General features: G+C 46.1%; 1 protein-coding gene across 2 annotated transcripts in view; it reads left to right on the top strand.

Moving 5' to 3' along the window:
• The window catches only part of HPSE2 (heparanase 2 (inactive)), a 773,696-nt gene that overhangs the window by 750,035 nt on the left and 5,014 nt on the right, over positions 1-18,647 (top strand). For both annotated transcript variants that reach the window (XM_066354936.1, XM_066354937.1), the window contains one exon: positions 522-668. In XM_066354936.1, the coding sequence (XP_066211033.1) occupies positions 522-668 (147 nt within the window). The remainder of the gene's footprint in view (positions 1-521; positions 669-18,647) is intronic.

The raw sequence follows: 18,647 nt of genomic DNA on the forward strand, positions 1-18,647 counted from the left end.
TTTAAGATGTTCATGAACTGGAAAAACTGTGTAAACCATGTGATCCCAATTATGTAAAAACTGAGAAATATATATGTATGTGCCACATACTCAGTAAGTATTTGTCCAATTAATAAACTAAAAAATAAATAATGGAAGGATGTTTACCAAAATGTTATATCTCAAAATACTTGGATTATGGGAATTTTTTTTTCCTGCTTTTTTCTATATATTTTTTTCTTTTCTTTTGGCAATCAGCATGTTTTACTTCCATACTCAGAAAAACATTTTTTGTTTCTCAAATGATTGCAATACATTTAAACAAAAACAAAAGGAGCATGGTGAGAAGTTAGCATCCTCTCTGCAGGAAACCACAGTAACAAGCCCTTCCTGTCCCTGAAGGTCGAGGGTGGCCAAGACTCACAAAATAAGTGCCCTTTCCTGAGGTAGTCCTGTTTCGTGCAGTCTGTAAATTATTTAGAAGCATCTAACTGACCACTTTGTTTCCATCTTTTCCTTCTCTCTCTCTCTCTGAATCTCAGCCACAACTATGTCCGAGGGTCCATTACACTTTTCATCATCAACCTGCACAGATCAAGAAAGAAAATCAAGCTGGCTGGTACTCTGAGGGACAAGCTTGTGCACCAGTATCTGCTGCAGCCCTACGGACAGGAGGGCCTGAAGTCCAAGTAAGTCCTCAGGTTCAAGGGCAGCAGGGGCCGGGTAAGAGGGCGCTGGAGTCGCCCGTTTGCTGAAGGCACCAAGGGTGCCACTAACTAACTCAGGGGCTCAGTGGGATGGAGTCAGGGGACTACTGACTCCCTTTGGGACCCTCATCAAGCATCTCTGCCTCCGGGCTTGGAACCCTCGACTGTAATGTAAAATGGTAACAAAGTATGTATACTTCTCAACAAGGTCATTCGAGGAGTCTCGGCAAGACAGTTAGTTCTTCATTAGGCAGGATGATCACCTTGTAAACTCTTTAGCATCCTTGGCCCCTGCCCGCTAAATGCCAATAGCACCACTAGACATGTGACAACCTAAAACCAGGTATTGAGAACCATGTCCCTTCCAGCAGTAACATTCTGCAATGCTGTACCTCCCTGTTTGTCATCGTTTATAAACCTTGTGTGGCTTCGAGGATGGAGCACTCAACAAAGGTCGTTCAGACATCAAAAGTCAGTTCTGCCCCTAACTTTGTAACTCTGGGCACATCACCTTTCTGGATCTCATTTTTCTCATCTGAACAACAGGAGAGAAATTTTATCCTGGGGCCTTTGTCGTCCTTTCAAACTATAAATATAAATATATGATTCTGCAATTCTCCCTACCTCCTTCGGTTTCTACTACAGACGATTGACAACAGTGACCTCTATCAACAGAAAGCAGCTCTAGGCCACAGTGAGAAGGGCCTGGTCAAGGGGAAAGCCACCCCAGCTCCCCAAGGAAGGCCTCCTGGGAAGGGTATGGGATTGTTGTTCAGACTGGGAGCATTCCTGTTGCATTTCTAATGTTTACCAAGTTTAACAAAGCTGTAAACTTGGAGCAGGTGGCTTGCACTCCCACAGCTGCCCACAACTATTTGTGCTTTAATTGTTCACTGTTGCACTGCAACCTTGGTGGCTTGCATTTGGCTTCCAACTGTCTGTGCAATGGAACAAAACACAATCTGGGGAGGCACTTCCTGAGTTTGGTGAGCCCACCCTAGATCTGTGTTTTCAGTCTTGGGTCCCATTCTGGCTCTGGTTTCTGGCTACGTGTCCGCTGTGTCTCCTTTTCTCTCCTCTCAGTTCTACCTACAGTGTATCACAGAACTCTCCTCCGTGTTTCAGCCCCTCCCTCTCACCGTCCCTGTAGTTCATGACTGGGGTGCTGAGTCCTGGTCTTCATCTCGGGCAGGAGACTTGGTTCTGGTTTACTACAGAATCATCTGAGCTGGGAAAATCCTTTAATGCTAATCCCTAGGCTTCCGTTTCCTTATCTGCAAAATTCAAGAGTTGCTATATATTTGGTAAGACCCCTTCCAGCTCTAAAATTCTCATATTTTTCTGATAGTCTGAGGACCACAAGTTTGTGTAAGTCTCCCACTGTCACTCAGAAATGACCTAAAGGTCAGGTCTGACAGAGGGGCTGACTCTTTAGCACTGATTGTGACAGTTCAGAGTCCTCTGGAACCAAAGAGCTTAGGCGCTGAGCCTGTCCAGGGTCAGGAAGACCATGTGTACCACGCAGAAGGAGCTGACCAAATGCCTAGCCATTCCACAGGGATCCTGAAGAAGAATTTGGTCAGACCTACTGAGGTCAAATAACAATGTCACGCCACTGGAAGAAAAGGGAACTGGAATCAGAAGGCCTGGATGTGAACCCAGTTGCAGGCCCTGGCCAGTTGGCTCAGTGGTAGAGCATCGGCCCAGTGTGTGGAAGTCCCGGGTTCAATTCCTGGTCAGGGCACACAGGAGAAGCACCTATCTGCCTCTCCACCCTTCCTCCTCTTGCTTCTCTCTCTCTCTCTCTCTCTCTCTCTCCCTCTCCCTCTCTCTCTCTTTCTCTCTTTCTGCCTCCCTTCTGCAGCCATGGCTCAATTAGAGCAAGTTGGCCCCAAGCTGAGGATGGTTTCATGGCCTCCACCTCAGGTGCTAAGAATAGCTCGGTTACTGAACAACGGAGGAACATCCCAGATGGGCAGTGCATTGCCCCCTAGCTGGTTTGCCGGGTGAATTACAATTAGGGCCCGTGCAGGAGTCTGTCTCTGTCTCCCTTCCTCTCACTGAATAAACAAACAAAAAGAACTCAGTTGCTACCATTTGCATGTGTGACCAAACCTCAGCTCCCTTACCTATCAGATGGGCTTTTTATAAGAATCAAAGGAAGCCTCATACAAAAGAAAATTGTATACGTCCATGCATACACATACATATATAAGCATAAATACAGATACCACAAATGATTTGACCTATTTTATATTAAAGACAGTTGCAGACTGGAAGTCACCAGAACTGGATTCCAGTTATAACCCTGCAACTGCTCCACAGTGGAATTTTGGGCCCTTCACTCACTTCTCCAAACCTGTGTCTCTCCTGTAAACTACTGCTAATCTAGCACCTCTCCATCCTAGACCTCAGTAGCTCTGACCTTGTGCTCTGCCATCTCGGACTGGAAGGGATTGCCACCTCCACGTTCAGGGCCACATCCAGCACTCTGCTAACTACGCACTAGTAAGAGCAAGAGCCCTCGCTGGCGCTGGGACGGGGTCTCGCAGGAAGGGTGTGGCTCCGGCGCAGCGACTCTGCAGTTGGGGATGGAAGGAAATGCTAGGAAGTGACCTCAGCCTTCGGTGTCTCCTGCTCTCTTTTATAAGCCTCTGGGGCCAGACTCCGTGTTCTGTGTCTGCTCATTCCTAGCTGCAGCCTGAAGCCACGTTTGCTCAGGGTAGGATGGAAAGCTCCAGGAGCAGGGGAACCAGGTGTGGCTCCTGTCGGGGGGAACCTGGAAGAGGATATAGAGCAGGGGTCCCCAAACTACGGCCCGTGGGCTGCATGTGGCCCCCTGAGGCCATTTATCCGGCCCCCGCCGCACTTCCAGAAGGGGCACCTCTTTCATTGGTGGTCAGTGAGAGGAGCATAGTTCCCATTAAAATACTGGTCAGTTTGTTGATTTAAATTTACTTGTTCTTTATTTTAAATATTGTATTTGTTCCCGTTTTTTGTTTTTTTTTTTACTTTAAAATAAGATCTGTGCAGTGTGAATAGGGATTTGTTCATAGTTTTTTTTATAGTCCGGCCCTCCAATGGTCTGAGGGACAGTGAACTGGCCCCCTGTGTAAAAAGTTTGGGGACCCCTGATATAGAGTAAGTCAGTGCTTCATTCGAGCCACCAGTTGGGCGTTGTGGCCTGGGGATTCAAGAGGAGGGAGACACTGGCAAAGGTTTTTGATTAGAGAACGTCTGAGAATTTGCCTTCTCGTAAAATTGCCAGCAGGGCTGGAGATATTTGGAATCTCTGATGGGACATCTCCGTGTGAACTCAGGTTCATGCACGTCTGGTATTACTGCACAGGAAGCACCTTTGGGGACACTGATCAGGCATCATCCAAGCACCCAGGTCCACAGTGAAGGTTCCTGTTTCTCATCTCAATGAGGGAACAAATCATAAGACCCACCCATCAACTCTCCACTCTTTATATAAGACAAAGTTCTCATTCCAGGACCCAGACAAAAAGTGGGTGCTCTGCACCCTCCGGACAGGACAGGACAGGGGGAACTTTGATAAAACTTCAATGTGTCCAAGAGAGGGTGCCCTGTATCTGTAGTACATAGTCTTCAGGGAAGACTGGAGGAAACGGCAGGTTTGATTCAGAGAGGAAAAGTTAGGTGACTCATGAGGGCTTTCTTCAATAATCAAAAGACCGCTCACTGAAAGGGCACAGATTTGGCCTAGAATCTCTAAAATGACAGAAAAGCAGAGAGTGCGACTTAAAAGAGAAAGATTTCACCACAAAATGAGCTCATTTTCCCAAGGCTTGCCCCGCCTGACCAGGGGCGGGTGGGCTTTCTCGGAACGCAGCCTGTTGACCAGAGCCCGGGCGCCCGGCCCGTCTCAGAGGTGCGCTGGTTCCGGTTCCTCACTCTGCGGGAGGTCAAGGTCAACGATGACTGCTTCCCATCCCACTCTGAAACTCTGCTATTCTCTCCCATTCCTTCCCCCCACTCCCACTTCACGTGTGCAGCATTTGTCTCTGTGCTCAGCAGCAAAGTAGTTCTTCAAGACACTAGAAGGCCACACACAGAGACTGTTCCAGGAGGGGGGGGGGTGGTAAATATCAAGCTAGTTCTCCAAAAAATCAGCGCAGGGCCCTCCCTGTCATGTTCCCTGACTTCTTACCTTTCTGTGAGGTGGACTGACCCTTCGCACCCAAGCCAATAGTTCCTCTTCTGGATAAGTCGGCCTTTGGGGGCAGCTCTACCATATGCACAGGAGAGAATCTGTCCAGGGCTTCATATGATCACATATCAATGAACATTGTCTTCTATGGAATCAATTCTGCCCCAGACGGAAACATCTCCAATGTCTTTCAACAGAGAAGCAACATGAAGTCAGGCCAAACAAGTCAACTTATACCGAAAAACAGGGACTCACTTTGGGGGGAGCCAAACCAGGAGCAGGTGTTTGGTTAGATCCCAGGGTTCTTCCCTATGTGTCTTGTTCAATTCCATTTGAAGGGAAAACCATCCAAAAATTAAAAAGGAAGAGAACAACTTTGATCACATTGGCTGTCCTCTTGTGACACACTAACCCGAGGGGCTCAGCAGATGCGAAGAAGCCTGGAGTGGAATGACATTTCAAGGTGTTCGGTTCGTTTTCCTGCCGTCAGACATTCTGTGGCTAGGACATCTGGGCCAGAAGATGTTCTGTGTTTAGTGACCTCTGGGGAAGGAGTGCCCGCAGCTTCAAGTCTGTCTGAATTGTATAAGAACACCTAATTATATAAGAACACTGGGGCCTGCCGTGCCTGTGGCTGGGACTTTATAGGTAATAAAGAGCTTTAATAGCCATTATCTCACTTAACCTTCTAAGCACCACCATGAAACAAGCAGAACGATTCCTGCCTCTCTCCCATGTTAGAGTTGAAGAAACTGGCTCTCAGTACATTAAGTCACTTACTTGAGAGTCACACAACTATTAGGTGACAGCACTAGGAAACACCGAGCATTCAGTTCTGACTCCGCGTTTGGCATCATCTTCACACTGTACCACCCTGAGGGTCCAGTAATATAAAATTATAATGGTATGGATAACTGAACTCTGCCATGGTACTTTCTGGTTAATTTCATCCGAGGCTCTTTATATAATGAATATCTTTTTAAAGTATTAGGTTTACTCAGCAATGTTCTCTCCTTGAGGCCAAACTCATCCCAGTCCATTAAATTTTCTCCACCAGTCCTGATTTCAGATTCTTCTGTAAAGTTCTCTGAGCTACTTCTACGATTCTGCTTCCCAGTCACAGAATTTTAGTAAAAGCAAAATTTTTTCTTAGCAAAATTGGGTGATTCCCTTCTATTTCTTCTATGCTCTTTTCAAAAGGATTGGTAAATACTGGGAGTCATTGTAGACTGGTTTAATTTGCGGTCTCTAAAAAATCATTCTCAATATATTATATTTTGACCCAGACCCAGACACTAGCAGCTTCTCTGCACCTAACAGAGCCACCCCAGAGGTCTGTCTCCAAGAGAAAGACGTGAGCAGGGAAGGTTTCCCAGGGACACTGGAGAGTATATATCTTCAACCATTCATCAACTTTTATTGAGATCATACTTGGTGCCAGACATAACTTCTTCCTCTTCAGCAGTCTAACTTGCAATAGAAATTAATCGGGCTAAATTTGTAAATGAATTGTGGTCCCATAACTGTAAGAACTCAGGAATCCCAAGTAGACAAATTAAGAAAAAAAGTCTGAACATAAACTTTAATGTGAATACTTCAGACCAGAATGTCTCTTGATCAACCTAATGACAGGCCGTGTCAGCACCTAGCCTTCCAGAGCTATTTAATGTGGGAGGTTTGGGGGAGGCGGGGAAGGGATTCTCAGGTCTCTGCCCTGAAAGAGTGCATCTCTATTATTAGAAACAAACTCGCAGGGAGCAGCCTGTGGATGGTGCCATGAGAGAGGTGCAGAGTACTTCTGCCCGGGGGGGTAATAGGTTCCATATTAAATGTCTGAATTTCATATCTGCAGGAGGCTCTCTTTCAGCTGCTTTGATTTCAGCTGAAAGAATCCCAAGGATCCTATGAATCAAGAATCTTATGCCGGCCCTGGCCGGTTGGCTCAGCGGTAGAGCATCGGCCTGGCGTGCGGGGGACCCGGGTTCAATTCCCGGCCAGGGCACATAGGAGAAGCGCCCATTTGCTTCTCCACCCCCCACCCCCTTCTTCCTCTCTGTCTCTCTCTTCCCCTCCCGCAGCCAAGGCTCCATTGGAGCAAAGATGGCTCGGGCGCTGGGGATGGCTCCTTGGCCTTTGCCCCAGGCGCTAGAGTGGCTCTGGTCACGGCAGAGCAACGCCCTGGAGGGGCAGAGCATCGCCCCCTGGTGGGCGTGCCAGGTGGATCCTGGTCGGGCGCATGTGGGGGTCTGTCTGACTGTCTCTCCCCGTTTCCACCTTAAGAAAAAAAAAAGAAAAAAAGAATCTTATGCCTATTCTGGGAAGAAATGACTATCTTCTTTTTTCTATTACTCTACATACTTTTTTTTCCCTCATTGCTCTGAGTTACAATTTTTGCTTTGATTTTTACCCCCATTAAATTTTATGTAAAAGAAAAACATTGGCATCTTTAGAGAGTTGTCCTTTTATGTTTGATTAACATTAAATGACAAATTGGTTTCTGAAAATACTCAAGTAACTCTTAGGTGCTAAGACTGTAAATACAACTTCATGTCCATGTTGGAACAGACCACATTCTGACACTTCATTTCCACATTCAGATCTTAGCTAGTGTGGAAAGTGCTTCGGGCTGAACTGGCCACCAGCTGACCCACCACAGTCTCTCTCTGCTGATCCCTGGGGGCACCACATTCATTCTGGAACATGAACAGATCTGGCAAAGGGGGCTTTGGTGGAAATCTTCACCCAAGAATTCCATACCAGGACTTCTTACACACCCCACAACAGAAGCTGAAGACCTGTTCTCTGGGCCAGAGGGCCATTACCCCATTTGTCTGAGCAGACTCAAGACATCTAAGTGTTTAGTCTCTATATTGCTGACTTTAGTTGGTACCTGGGGTTTCTGAACTCTGGTTAACCACCTGTACTCCCTACAGGTTTCCATTGCCTTCATTTGTACGGATGATTTAAATTAGTTTCTTTGTAAAATAAAACACTCTATGGAAGCCCTATACTTATTGAAATTTGACTTTATAGCCTGACCAGGCAGTTGAGCAGTGGATAGAGCATTGGTCTGGGATGCGGAGGACCCAGGTTCGAGACCCCAAGGTCGCCAGCTTGAGTGCGAGCTCATCTGGTTTGAGCAAAGCTCACCAGCTTGGACCCAAGGTTGCTGGCTCAAACAAGGGGTTACTTGGTCTACTGAAGGCCCACGGTCAAGGCACATATGAGAAAGCAATCAGTGAACAACTAAGGTATTGCAATAAAAAACTGATGATTGATGCTTCTCATCTCTCTCCGTTCCTGTCTGTCTGTCCCTATCTATCCCTCTCTCTGATTCTCTGTCTCTGTAAAAAAAAAAAAGAAAGAAATTTGACTTTATAGAGATCAAGATGTTTCATCTTTAACATCCTTGACAGAAGCCTGTCAGCTTCTGTTTGATGAGACTGCTCACCTCATGAGTTAGCCCACTCTAGGACTAGACGGCTCTGATTATAGGAAAGATCCTCTTCATATGTGGCCAAAGGGTGTTTTCTTCCCATTTCTCCCCTTACTTTAGAAAAATAAAGCAGAGTAAACCTGTACCTTCCTTTTAACAATTTCTCAATATGTCTCCCCTTAGAATTCTAGTCTCTGAGCTAAACACTCTCAGCTCTTTCAACCATTCTGGTTTAGAAATTACTCACTATCCTCTTTGCCTTGGAATCCATTGAGTTTTAGAACCTTATTTCATATGATTAACAGTTCAATTTTCTTACCTCAGACAAGCTTATTTGTAGAGGTCTGAGTAGAAATAGGAAATGAGAACATTTTGTTTTCACAATTTACCTCAACAAAAACAGTACTATTTTTAAATCAACTTCATAATGAAAAATGGTATTCTTATTTAATTTGTATTCTTTGAGTATTTGTGAGGTGGAAAATTTTACTGTTAGTATTATATTGCTTTTATGCATTTTCTATGTCCTTGGCTTATGTTTCTACTGGGGTGTTACCTGTTTTATTAATGATGCATACGTTTTTTTTAATATAAGTCACTTCTCCTCTATTATCTGTTATATGTGTTGAAATATTTTCTCCACTATTTTATTTGCTATTTTCCAACTATTTAATTTTTAGAGTATTATCTTGACATACAGAAGTGTTCCCTTTTTATATGGTTAAATCTATTTATCTTTTGCTTTGTGACTTCTTCCATTTCATTTATATCTTTTATGTAGCCACAGTTCTGGAATCAGAAAAATATGTATCTTTATTTTCTTATTAGTTTCTTTTCTGTTGTGTTTTTTTATGTGTTTCTTTAATGCACTTAGAATTGGTTTCGAGGACATGAAAAACGTAAAGAACAGCGACAGCTGTGCTGTTCCAGCTGTGAGTGTGTGCAGAAACCTGGTAACATGTGGGCTTCAGGTGATGATTTAAAATGACATTTGAAATAAATAAAAAAATAATAAGGTTAGAATAGAGGCCCCTTACCTGGAGGAAAAGGCCCTGCTGGTGCAGATGCAGCCACATCAGCTGCAGCCCTTCTGAAAGGCCACTCAGAGCCCCCAGGAGCAAAGACAAGCTGCAGAGGCTGGGAGCAGTCAGGGGCAGGAAGGTGCCCATGAGGGGAAGGTAGCAGAGCTGCTGGAAGGAACAGGAAGGTGGTATTTACTTTAACCAGCAACATTCCAGTTAGTGTTCCAGTTTAGAAAGTCTGCAATAGACGCTGTAAAAGTGAGATATAGGCCCAGGCTGGTGGCTCCGTGGATAGAGCATCAGCCAAGCATATGGGCATCCTGGGTTCTATTCTAGTCAGCTGAGGGTAGAGAAGTAACCATCTGCTTCTCTCTCCCTTCTCTCCCTCTTCCCCTCCCACAGCCAGTGGCTCGATTGGTTCAAGCGTCAGCTGTGGGCACTGAGGATAACTCATTGGAGTGAGACTGCCTCAGGCACTAAAAATGACTCGGTGTTTGAGCATCAGCCCCAGATGGGTTTGCTGGGTGGATCCTGGTTGGGGCACATGCGGGAGTCTGCCTCACTATCTCCCCTCCTCTCACCTAAAAAAAAAAAGTAAAGATATGAGACTGTTTATAAGAATACTTATATATAAGGCTCTTAGTCAGGTGTAGGAAAAAAATAAGAAGCAAATATATAGAGAAATGAGCCTTTAAAATCTTCAGTCATTGTAAGCTTCCTCACTGAAATTTATAGGAGTTTGGGTTCTTTTAACTCTGCACTTGTTTGAAGGTGTTTGTGGCTAAGGAGATGGTAGTTATAACAAAGGTAGATAGCATTATCTAGATAATTACATATATATCTAGAAAATAGAGTACGGGTCCTGGATGATATATGTAATCCCCTTAGTTCCTCTTGTCTAAAGAGCTTGAAGCACTCTGTAGGGAAATCGCTGTGAACAGCTTGAGAGAGATCTAAATGACTTTATAGAACTTGAACTTCAAGAAAAGAACCAAAGTTTTCTCCTTTCAGTGCTAGAGAAATGCCGAGTTTGTTCGCTCTGTGAATGCTTCATCTGACTCGGTTCTTACTCTGTGCTGTAAAGAACTAAACACACCCCTGGGTACGTGTTGGGAAGCGTGTTCCTATTACTAGTGTACGTGATACAAGAGAAACATTAAATAAAGCAGTTCTATTGAAATAGCAAAAATGCTCATTTCAGACTATTCAATAAAAAGCATGCTTTTCAAAAGTTCACATCTTCCTTTCAGGTTAAAAAAAAATGTGACCTCCTAACATGGCACTCTAAAAGAGTAAAGAAAAGCTTATTTTATTCAAAATAAACTCAGGACAGAATGGTTAGAAAGCTGTCTGATTTCCCTCCACCCCCAGCTGCAAACATACTCCCCTTCTTCCTTCTACCCACCATGCTCAGTCGTGCCTGCACTTCGAATCACTTGGGGAGTTTTAAAAACCCCAATGCCAAGCCTTACCCCAGACCATTAAGCTGAAGTCTCTGAGCTTGGACCCAGGCCCCAGTACTTTTAAAGCTCCCCTGAGATTCACACATGCGGCCAAGGTGGAAAACCACTGTCCCTAGACAATGCTGGAACAAGAGCCCTGCTGGTTTACATCTTTCATTTCATCCAGATTCCATTCTTCACTCAGGCACTAAGCCATTTTGCCAAAGGTGTGAACATGCCACCAGCCCCCCGGGAGTTCTCTGTGACTGAGTGTATAACTCCCCAAGGTTTTCTTGTTTGTTTTGTTTTAACTCCCTGATTAGTAATGTACAGATCACAATGCAGATTAGAGGATTATAAAATGCTTTTATTTTTTACAGTGACTAGACATCTTAAACCAAGATGTTTAGGAAACCAGAGATTTCACTGTTATTTTCTGAGGGTTTTTCATTTGTTTCTGGCTATGGAATACATTTCCTCCCAGCCCACTCCAAGCAGATAGAATCTCTCTGCATAGCTGTCCATCAAGGCTGCGGTCTCCCCTCTGCACCTCCACTCACTCGGGGACCCTTGTTACAGACATTGCTCTTCTGTTCAGTGACTCAGGTGAAACACTGGTAAATGCACACTTTAAGGTAAAGATGACATTTCCAAGCAGTTGATTCCAAAGTGAGGGGCAGGAGCAGAACATGTAGCCAGTTCTGGTAGACTGAAAAGAAGTGGTCCCTGTCTTCTCCTTTCTCCACAGCCTTCAGAGTGATGGACAAATCTAAGGCCCAAGGAACTGAAAAATCCAAACTCACCTCATCCCTATAGCAGGGCCTGAGCCCTGGATTGGTATTTCTTTGGCTGCCAAGCTTTGAGAGCCCACGACAAGATGTGGTTCTTTCCAGACAAGAGCTGGAGTACCAAACTGTGTACCGACTGTCAATCCCTAGTAGATGAACTCTCCCTGCTCATCTTTGCAAGACTGATTCTGAGTTACCACACTCTTTGCACTTTGACATCTGTGGACCCTGAAACAGATCCTGTACCACTTGGGATGTCTTATTTTTCCCTATTGAGGGTACAACAGTGCACTTTGACATTATAGGTAACACTGCCAAAATCTGATAAAACTGATATATTTATCCCTTTGATTGAGCGTATTTGAATAGATAGCTAAGGAGCCATGACCTTATAGTAATGGATGAATTTTGGGCATGGCTTCTGGACACGATCTCATATGGAAAAGCCTACCTGTGTACATGTGTGCACGCACACACACACACACACACACACACACACACACACACACACACCCTGCCCTCTCGCCTGACTCTTCATCTCTCCTGCTGATGGCCTGTGAAGGGTGCTCCCACCCCACCCCGCCCCTGGCCGCACTTCCAGACCCCACAGTTAGGGCTTGGACACCTGGTCCCTCCCCACAGAGGACACTTGAAGACAAACCACAAGAGGGTAAATATATGGGAGTGGGAGTGTAAGGAAGGGGAATAAATTCTGCCCTGGGAATCCGGGAAACCCTTGAGGCTGAGAGCCACGAGCAGGAGCTGGAAGGATGGGCCATATGTCTAGGAAATGCTGGCCGGAAGGCGAGCTTACTAAAGGTTTGGGAGTACAAAAGTTCAATGGCCATTTTGTTTGGGGATGTGGCACATCATCTCAGGTGACTGGAATAGAGGATGTTTTGTGTGGTGAAGGGAAAGGCCACAAAATATATTAGTGCCAGAATTCAGAAGGCTTCAAAAATCAGGCCCAGAAGCTGATCTTCCTTCTGTCTCTCTCCTTGTATAATGTGTTCATTATAATGTGTCTCACCACATATTTGCATGTTCCTGTGTTTTCTGTCTTAGTGGGTAAGGACTACATCTGTTATAATTAAATCTGTACAACACAAGGAACAGTAGGAATATGAGTAATGCCTCTGACACACTACTGCGAATGCCGGTGAAGGAAGCAGACTTACCCACATATTCGCCTCCATGAGTTTCATAGCCGGTTCCTGTTGTGTCCTGTGCTATGAGGGCAATCGATATGCCTATGCCACGGAGCTTTGAGAGGGTCACAGAATCAAATTATCTTCCCAAACTGCCCTCCGACCATTCTCTCATCTGCTGGAAGTTACTATCAGTTTAAGTCTGGGTTCCTAGGCTGGGCTCCCATCTTGTTTGCCAAGTGCACTGTTATTTTAAGCCAGTCGAAGCACATGGTAGAATCTCATTATGGCTTGGACAATTATTACACATACTTGGATAGAACATAGGTCAAATCAGGACCCCCAACCTAACTGCAAATAGGAAAAGCCTGTGTTCCTAACAACTTGCCTATAAAATCCCCCAGCTCTGCTTGCATAAAAGAAGTCCTGGTGTTTTCTCTGCCCGGTGATCCGGAAGCTGGATCCATACTCCTCATTGTGTCAATATGACCTCCAGGAGTAGAAGGGTGAATGGTCTCATCAGCCTCCCAGTGTCTCAGTGGCTAGGAACTTCATATATGGTGTGAGCTTTTGGAGGCGTGAAGGAAACAGAAAGCTTTTATCTCCATTTTTTCTGTGTCATCTGATCTCTCTCTCTCTCTTTGTGAGAGAGAGGGAGAGGAAGATAGATGAGAAGCATCAACTCATAGTTGCAGCACTTTAGTTGTTCATTGATTGCTTCTCATGCGTTCCTTGACTGGTATGAGACCCCTTGCTCAAGCCAGCAACCTTGAGCTCAAGCCAGTAACAGGGGGCTCAAGCCAGTGACCATGGGATCGTATTAATTATCCCACACTCAAGTCGGCAATCCTGCACTCAGGCTGGTGAGCCGGTGCTCAAGCCAGATGAGCCACGCTCTAGCCTGTGACCAGGTTTCAAACCTGGGACCTCAGTGGCCCAGTTTGACACCCTACCCACTGCGCCACTACAGGTCAGGCTGGTCCCCTCTCTTGAACAATAGAGAAAGGGATTACAGTGTTTAACCGGCCACAGGAGAACTCCTAGAGAGGTTGACTGAGGAGAACTCAAGGATTACTTTGAACTACCATCATAGGCAAGAAAGCATTGAACCACGTGGTATGGAAAATTAAGAAATGAAAACAATTCTGTTTAGCAAGCATAATGACTCCGGCACCTGGATAAAACAGAGCTGAGAAGGACGCAAGCTAAGAGGGAGGGCAGAGCCTGTGCCTCTCCTCCAGCTGGGGCTCTCAGGTAAGGCCCCAGGCGGAGGCCACATCCGATGGGGCCTGGAAGGAAGGCTGTGCTTTTCCACAGACTCTACCAGATTCCAGGCAGAGCAAAAAGCACACGGGAGAAAAGCTTCAGGACACACTTGGGAGGAAGTCATCTTTCCCATGGCCCCTGAGGAGTGGGAGCGACCCACAGAGGGTCATGAACATCTCCCAGCCCTTGCTGCAGCTGGGCACACGGGCCCAGGGACACTGGCCCGCAGTGGCCGCTCCTGAGCAGCCCTCTCCCAGGAGTTGTGATTACTCACGGCTGTTTCAAACGAACTTCCTCTCTAAGTGACCCCAGATGCACAGCACCTCCCAGGGCAGGGGAGGGGACAAAGGTCCCTCCTCAGACCCCGCCGGCCGGGCTCCCTCGCGGCTCTAACCTGCCCCTGACCTGGCGGAGGGCAATGCACATACCAGCGTTCTAGCTGAGCCGGGGCCTCACGGGGGCACTCAGGCCTCTGGGCCCCGTAAAGCGCACGCAGGTGCGCGGCCGGCGAGCGGGCGGGGGCGCCTGGGGCCGGGGCCGGGAGAACCCGCGCAGCGCACAGGCCCCCCCAGCCCGCACCTGCGCGGACCTCCTCCCCGCACACTGGCCGGGAAGCCCGCGCCCCCACCGCCGCCCGCGCCCTGGCAGGGATCTCAGTCCGCCTTTGCACGCTTCCTTAATATTAGCCCCTTCCAGCTGGACCGCCTGCCAAGTGGACCGCAAAGAAGTTTTTGTTGGGATTTGATTGAGTCTGTGGTTTGCTCCTCCGGAGACGAAGCGCGGGGTTCCCCTCCCAGCCTGCCCCGGACGGGAGAGCGGTCTGTGCGGGCCGGCCGGCCCACGCACTCGGGCTTCCGGGGAGCCACCGCCCAGTCGGGCTCTCCCGCACCGTTGTGTAGAACAAGAGTGCCCTCTAGTGGCTCCTGGGGAAGTGTCGGAACGAGGCGGTGTGAGGCTTACTGAAGAGCAAAGGGGGTTGATACCCTCCCACTCACCCCCAGTCACACACACACTCTTATTCGTTCTCTTTTCTCCCCTTCTCCCTCAACCTCCACTTTTCTTTCCCTCCTCCCCTTTCCCTTTTCATTTGACGATCCAAAAGCTGAGACCAGAGAGACTGATGACACGCGCATCTAGGCCTGCATGCATCATGCTCAGAGTCTAGACTAAAACTCCGGTCGGTCTCTGGCCTCCGGTCCAGTGACTTTTTTCCTACCTACATATTTAAATCTAATTCTTTTATCCAGAATTTACTTTGTGAGTTGGTGAACAGGAGCGCGCAGGATGATGGACAGACACATGGTCTTCCTGTCTAATGCAGGGACCGACAAGCATTCAGAAATCCCAATGCGGTGATGAGTGCTGAGACCCATGAAGTACTAAGTGCTGTGGGAGCACTTTGAAGCGGCACCTGGCCTGCAGAAAGTAGGAGTTAGCCAGGAATTGGAAGCTAGAAAAGGGGGAGAGAGTATGCAGAGGGTTTTAGGCAGAAAGAACATTCACAAAACCCCTGAGAATAGAGAGATTGGGATTGGAGCAATTGCACCACAGAATGAAAGGAGGTAGTGGGTGGTGGGGAATAGCTACAGTGAGCCTATGAGGGTCTGGAGGAGGAGAAGGCCTTATTTATAGGGTCTGATAAGGACTTTGGACAATGTTCTAAGATCAGCAGAGAGCCACTGGACAACTAGGTAGGTGGATGGCATGATCAGATTTCTGTTAGTACAGGATCACTCTGAATTTGACATTAAACGCTGCCTCGGGCTAGCTGTTAGGCTACAGGCCACCTGAAAAATATTCAAGCCAGAGCAGTGTTCATCTATTCTCTTACTGATTGAGAAACTCAGCCTCAGAGAAAGCAAATCACTTTCTCAAAGTGGCTGAGGCAGAACTGGTTGTATCTAAGTCCTTCCACTTCCTACTAAAGGCCCCAAATATGCCAGCCTGAACCAGACACTGGATCCCAAGGCTGATCCAATAGTACACAGGGTTCCCTTGTCTCTACCCCTACAAAAGTCCACCCCACCGGGGCCAGACCAGAGTCTAGTAAATTATCTTCAAGACTGTCAGAGGGCATGCTCACCAGACTGGCTTCTGAGACCTCAGAACAGTGGAAAGCTTGCTCCAGTGTCCATTGCTAGCCAGAAACATGGTAAGACATCAGGACCAGAGGTTGTAGACAGGTGGCCGGGGAGGGGAAGGACGGTGGCCAGACCAAGAGGCTCCCTTAGAGACCAGAGTGCTTGACTCCAAATTGAGACATTGAATCCCATTTCAAATAGCTTACAAAATAAAGAAAACAACTTTAAGAATTGCAAAGAAACTCAGACTTTATAAAAACAGATGGTGATAAAACCCAGTTGTCCTAATATTTGGATAGTTTAAATGCTCTCAACAGCTAGGGAATTAAGAGAAATAGTTCAACATAGGCCGGACCATTCAGTGTTTGATTTGAAAAGTCATGGGCTGTGAGGAGGCCCCATAATATGATGAAAAATGATAAGAAAGGTTTTCAAAGGAACACGATCCTGCTGAGCGCCATCTGGAATTGGAGAGCAACATGAAGTAGAGGCATCAGGAGGCCTGAATTCGAGATCTAGCTCAGCTACCTATTAGCTACATGACCTTGCCCAGACCACTTAACCTCTCTGACCTTGCCTCAATAGTAAACTTACAATTATAATAATAATAATACTTGTCCTAAGTACTTCACAGGGCTCTTTAGCAAACACAAGGAAGGCCAGATAGGACCATGGTGAAGGGCAGCAGTGCTATCTCAGCCCTACCCCTTCCTGGCTGTGTGACTTAGGTGAGCTTTAGACCCCTCTACGCTTTGTCTTTCTCATAGGGACACTAACTTTTGCCTCAGTTAGTAGCTGTAAGGACTATGTGCAGTAATCTAAGTAAATCTTAGTGTAGTGGCTTTTGCATAGACAGTGCTCAATAATAAGTGATTTTTATCATTAACATGACTGTCTTTTCAAATTTGCAAATTATTCAATGCATAAAAATAAAATATTGTAATATTTAGCAAAATATGATGCCACTGGATAACAGGGTAAATATTAAAAGAAAAATGTAAGCGAGGAAAAATAGAATAGAGGTGGTAAGCACACGGTCATCTTTATAATGAAGGGACTTTGTAGATGAGGACCTATGAGGACTTGAGGGCTCATAAAATTAACTCATGCTGGCTTAACTAATAGATGGTCATGTAGATCTTTCTTAAGGATAAAAACCACTAACAATGATCAATGGCCTTGTTTCAGGTTGCGATAAGGTTACCTGGTGAGTGACTGAGAATCAGTGACAATTCAGGGCTTATCCAACATCTCCAGAGCCTCTGAGAGCCAGAGTAATTGGTATGTTAATGCAGCAATTTTCAACTGGTGTGCCACAAGAATCTTTAAAATAGGCACTGACCTCTTTTCCCTTAGATTGTCAAATAAAAAAAAAATGACTACAGCCAACACAACAATAGATGACCAGGGTGAATGAATCTATTAAAACCTATATTTTTTGTCAGATCGACGACAAAAAATATATTTTGCGTGTGCCTGCCACAGAATTTCAGTGATTAGTTCACGTGTGCCATGGGGTGAGGACGGTTGAAAATCCCCGTGGTAATGAAATCCGTGGTAAGACTCTCAGAGGGCCTCCAGGGAGCCTCTGTAGAACTGGAGACACTCAACCCAGGAAGACCAGAAATAATGCAAAAAGGCCTCAAAACTCCATTCACTTGTTCAGAAAGAACTTTTTATTTATTTATTGTAATTTCTTTTTTCTTTTTCTTTTTAATTTATTGTGTTGACTTGGTTTCAAGTGACCCACTCAGTATAAGACCCTCTACACACCCCATCATGCCCCCCATGCCCCATGCAAAGTCTCTTTCCACCTTCTTTCCCCCCACCTGCCCCCCTTCCCCTACCTCCACCCTCTTTTTTCCTTTGGCTGTTGCTACCCTGTTGTCTGTATATGTGTGCTATGTACAGTGTGTCCGTAAAGTTGTGGTGCACTTTTGACAGGTCACAGGAAAGCAACAAAAGATGATAGAAATGTGAAATCTGCACCAAATAAAAGGAAAGCCCTCCCAGTTTCTGTAGGATGATGTGGCAGCATGTACACATGCGCAGATGATGACGGAACACCGTGTATACAGCGGAGCAACCCATAGTCATGCCAGTCGAGATGTGGACGGTACAGAGGAAAGTTCAGTGTGTTCTGTGGCTCGCTAAATTCGAATCCGTGACCAAAGTGCAATGTGAATATCAGCAAGTTTATAACGAAGCGCCACCACATAGGAATAACATTACTCGGTGGGATAAGCAGTTGAAGGAAACCGGCAGTTTGGTGGAGAAACCCCACTCTGGTAGGCCATCAGTCAGTGACGAGTCTGTAGAGGCTATACGGGATAGCTACCTAAGGAGCCCTAAAAAATCTGTGCGTGAGCCCACATCGAACTGCACTGAATAGGTATGAAACTGGAAGAGTTTTCCTTTTATTTGATGCAGATTTCACATTTCTATCATCTTTTGTTGTTTCCTGTGACCGGTCAAAAGTGCACCATGACTTTACGGACACACTGTATATATATGACGTCGGCTAATACCTTCACCTTCTTTAATCCCATCCCCTCTTCTCTCGTTCCTCTGACAGCTGTCCATCTGTTCCCAGCGACCCTGCCT

The sequence above is a fragment of the Saccopteryx leptura genome, chromosome 13, assembly GCF_036850995.1.
Source record: "Saccopteryx leptura isolate mSacLep1 chromosome 13, mSacLep1_pri_phased_curated, whole genome shotgun sequence".
NCBI classification, from domain to species: domain Eukaryota; kingdom Metazoa; phylum Chordata; class Mammalia; order Chiroptera; family Emballonuridae; genus Saccopteryx; species Saccopteryx leptura.